We start from the raw sequence: 3932 nt of genomic DNA on the forward strand, positions 1-3932 counted from the left end.
TTTTTTGAAAGGTTAAAAGGTATCGAAGGAAAGTATTATATTATTATTTTAGCATTTACGGAGTCTTTATTTGATTGATTTGGTTGTTATAGTAATCCTTAATTTTAGAGATAATTTGTAATATAGTCTTTATGGGGATCCTCAATCATAGGAGTCTTTTGGGGGATCTGCCTTTCTTTATATTCGTTGTATGTGCTGCTTTGGAATTCAACAAGACTTTCACAAAAGATCCACTATCAAACATGGTAATCAGAGCCATGGACAAAAGCTATTTTTTTTTCTTTCTTTCTGTTACGTCTTCGTCTCTTCCTGGTTCTCCATCATCAAACTTTGCCGCCCACCGATGATTCCTCAGCCACCAACAACCAAACTCCACCAGACTAACAACCCTTACACCCTGCCTACACCGTCACGAATATCAATAACAAAATCCGAACCCTTGACGACAAGAAAGTAACATATTCATCTTGGGTTAAACTCTTCAAACTCCATGTCCGGGTGCATATAAAGTTCTTCATCACATTGATGGAACCAACCCACCTGAAGAAATCTGACCCGAAATTCACAGCCTGGTCCAAACTCGATGCTCTCATCCTCCAGTGGATATATAGCACATTATCCGACGTTCTTCTCGCCCGTGTTCTTGACACCGATATCACGGCTAGAGCCGCATCACTAAAGATCCAAGAAATCTTTGTCAACAACAAACACGCCCGAGCCGTCACACTTGAAACCAAATTCATCAACACCACCCTCAATTCCTGCTCATCCTTTGACGACTACTGTCAAACCTTGATGGACATCGCTGAGCAATTACGTGATGTTGATCAACTTGTCAATGACAGCCGCCTAGTTATACAAATGGTTCGTGGACTCCCCATCGAATATGACACCATTGCTGCAATCATAAACCAAAACAAACCGACATGGGAGGTTGCTCGAAGCATGATTGAAGACGAGGAATCTCGGATCTCTGCTAGATCCAACAATAGCCGTGACACGGTACTCTTGCACTCGACTACTCCGGCGCAAACCGATTCAACCCGGTCTCCTTATCCAAATGGCTATCGAGGCCGAAACTACGACCCGGCAAAGGCAGTTAGAGGCCGTGGTAGCTACCGACAAGGAGGGCGACAAGGGGGCAACAACCGAACACCATCATCCACTGGTGGCCGTGGCCCAAGTTCATGGAATCGTGGCCTTGGATCCAACTCTTGGGGAGCCCACTATTAACACTCCTCGACATCACAGCAACAACAAATCAACATGGGCCAACAACCTTACACCCAACCTGCTTGGACACCCCCACCCACCCCATGTCCTTCTCTACCGGCTCAATACCCACAACAGTCTAATGCTCAGGTTTCACAGCCACATCACGCTCATGTAGCCCAACAGTACCCTCCTAAACCCCCCTCCCGGTTTTGATCAACAGCACGGGAATGCCCAACAGTACCCTCCTAACCCCCCTCCCGGTTTCGACCAACAGCATGGGAATGCTCTCTGCCCTACGGACATTGGTGTTGCTCTTTCCCACATGAATCTAAATTATCAAGATCCTCAATGGAACATGGACACCGGAGCCTCTTCTCACATCACATCCGATCCAGGTAATATTCTAACCCTATCCTTATTACCTCCAAGTCCTATATTTGTTGGGAATGGCCAACATCTACCCATCACTGGTTCCGGTAATGGCTTATACACCCTCCCAAACAAAACCTACAAACTTAACAACATTGTGCACTCACCGTGTGTTATCAAAAATCTTTTATCTGTACGTAAATTTACTATTGATAACCAAGTTTCCGTTGAGTAACCCTTTTGGTTTTTCTTTGAAGGACCTCAAGGATGGACACCTCCTTTCCTGTCACAATAGAAGTGGAGATCTCTACCCTTTCACCAAGCCAGAATTTACTTTGCTATCATCCACCACTCATTCACCATGGCATGAGCGTCTCAGACATCCTAGAACGAACGTGCTAAGCCACCTTCAACGAACTTTTAATATTTCATGCAATAAAACTGTTGACTTTTTTTTGTTCTTCTTGTCAATTGTAAAACAGTAAACGTTTACCTTTTACAAATTCTGTTTCCCGCACTTTTAAACCATTTGATATTATTCATTGTGATTTGTGGACATCTCCTATTTTAAGCAATTCTAGTTATAAATATTATATGGTTTTGATTGACAACTATACACATTATGTTTGGGTCTACCCACTCAAATTCAAATCCGACACCTTTAACACTTTTATCAAATTTCACAAACTCATCCAAACCCAATTTAACTTATCTATTAAAACGTTTCAATGTGACCTTGGCGGTGAATTTGATAATAATAAATTCAAAACTTTTGCCGATCAAAACGGTCTCCTTTTTCGGTTTTCGTGTCCCCAAACCTCCAACAAAATGGTCGATCGGAACGAATGATTCGTCACTTAAACGATGTCATTCGGGCTCTCCTTCTTCACGCCCACCTTCCACCACAATTTTGGGTTGAGGCCCTGCATACCGCTGCTTACCTCCACAACATCTTACCCACCACTCGCCTAAATTTCCAATCACCCGCCTATGCCCTCTACTTCCGACAACCCAACTATGACCACATTCGTATTTTTGGTTGTGCGTGTTACCCCGACATGTCCGCTACTCAACCAAACAAACTACTACCCCATTCCGCGAGGTGCGTTTTTCTTGGCTACCCATCTAATTTCCGCGGTTATAGATGTTATGATCCCGTGATGGGTCGCGTACATCTCTCCCGTCATGTAATCTTTAATGAAAACGATTTTCCATTCACTGAGTTCACATCTCCTACACCTTACACATTCCTTGATGACCCCACTCCCATCCATCCTCACTTCTTTCCCTCATCCTACCCTACTGTCACCCAACCAATTCCCACCACACCTACCACCTCAAATAATAATCCCAACACTAATCCTCGTGATAACCCACTTAACCTAAACTCACCTACAACACATGCAGACCACCATGAGGAGAATAACCCACCATCCCATGCACGCCATGCACACCAACTTTCAACAAATGACCAAACCATGCCCAACCGATCAAACCAACCAACAGAACCAAACCCATCCCTACCCCCAACCCCACCCCCACCCCCACCCCCACCCCAACCTTTCACAAATAACCACCCCATGCAGACCCGCTCCAAAACCGGTGTCTCCAAGCCTAACCCTCGATACAATCTCGTGGTCACCACAAACATTTCACCCGTCCCTAGTTCACATACCAAAGCATTATCGGACCAAAACTGGCTACGTGCCATGAACGACGAATATAGTGCATTGCAGGCTAATAATACATGGGCGTTAGTTCCGAGGCCCGAAAACAGCCCAGTCATCCGTTCAATGTAGCTATTCTGTCACAAATTTAATGCTAATAGCACCTTGGAGCGGTACAAAGCTCGCCTCGTATGTAATGGAAAATCTTAAACAATAGGCATTGACTGCACCGAAACATTTAGCCTGGTTGTCAAACCGACTACCATTCGTACGGTTCTATCCTTAGCCGTGTCACGATCTTGGCCGATACATCAATTGGACGTAAAAAACGCCTTCCTACATGGCAATCTTCAAGAAACTGTTTACATGTGCCAGCCACCTGGCTTTGTCGACCCCTCTCACCCCAATCACGTCTGTCGGCTAAACAAATCGCTATATGGGTTGAAATAGGCACCACGGGCATGGTATACTCGCTTTTCGGCTTTCATCACGTCCTTGGGTTTTCGCAACAGTATGTGTGACACATCTGTGTTTATCTACCAGAGTGGTAACCACCTAGCTTATCTTTTACTTTATGTGGACGACATTGTTCTCACGGCTAACCATCCCGATCTTCTCAAACGGTTCATCACCAAACTATCCGGTGAATTCGCCATGTCTGACTTGGGGTCACTTCATCAC

The 3932-nt window shown here is 44.8% G+C and overlaps 1 protein-coding gene across 1 annotated transcript; it reads left to right on the forward strand.

Annotated features, from left to right (window-relative positions):
* Window positions 1-525: 525 nt before the first annotated feature.
* LOC110942778 lies at window positions 526-1233 on the forward strand. Its single transcript, XM_022184543.1, has one exon. The coding sequence runs from the start codon at window positions 526-528 to the stop codon at window positions 1231-1233; it is 708 nt and encodes a 235-aa protein (XP_022040235.1).
* The last annotated feature ends 2699 nt before the right edge of the window (window positions 1234-3932 follow it).

This window comes from Helianthus annuus, chromosome 15 (genome assembly GCF_002127325.2).
Source record: "Helianthus annuus cultivar XRQ/B chromosome 15, HanXRQr2.0-SUNRISE, whole genome shotgun sequence".
Lineage (NCBI taxonomy): Eukaryota > Viridiplantae > Streptophyta > Magnoliopsida > Asterales > Asteraceae > Helianthus > Helianthus annuus.

Excerpts from the sequence above, each read along its gene's own strand:
- LOC110942778 (XM_022184543.1), top strand. The coding sequence starts at position 526 with ATGGAACCAACCCACCTGAAGAAATCTGACCCGAAATTCACAGCCTGG.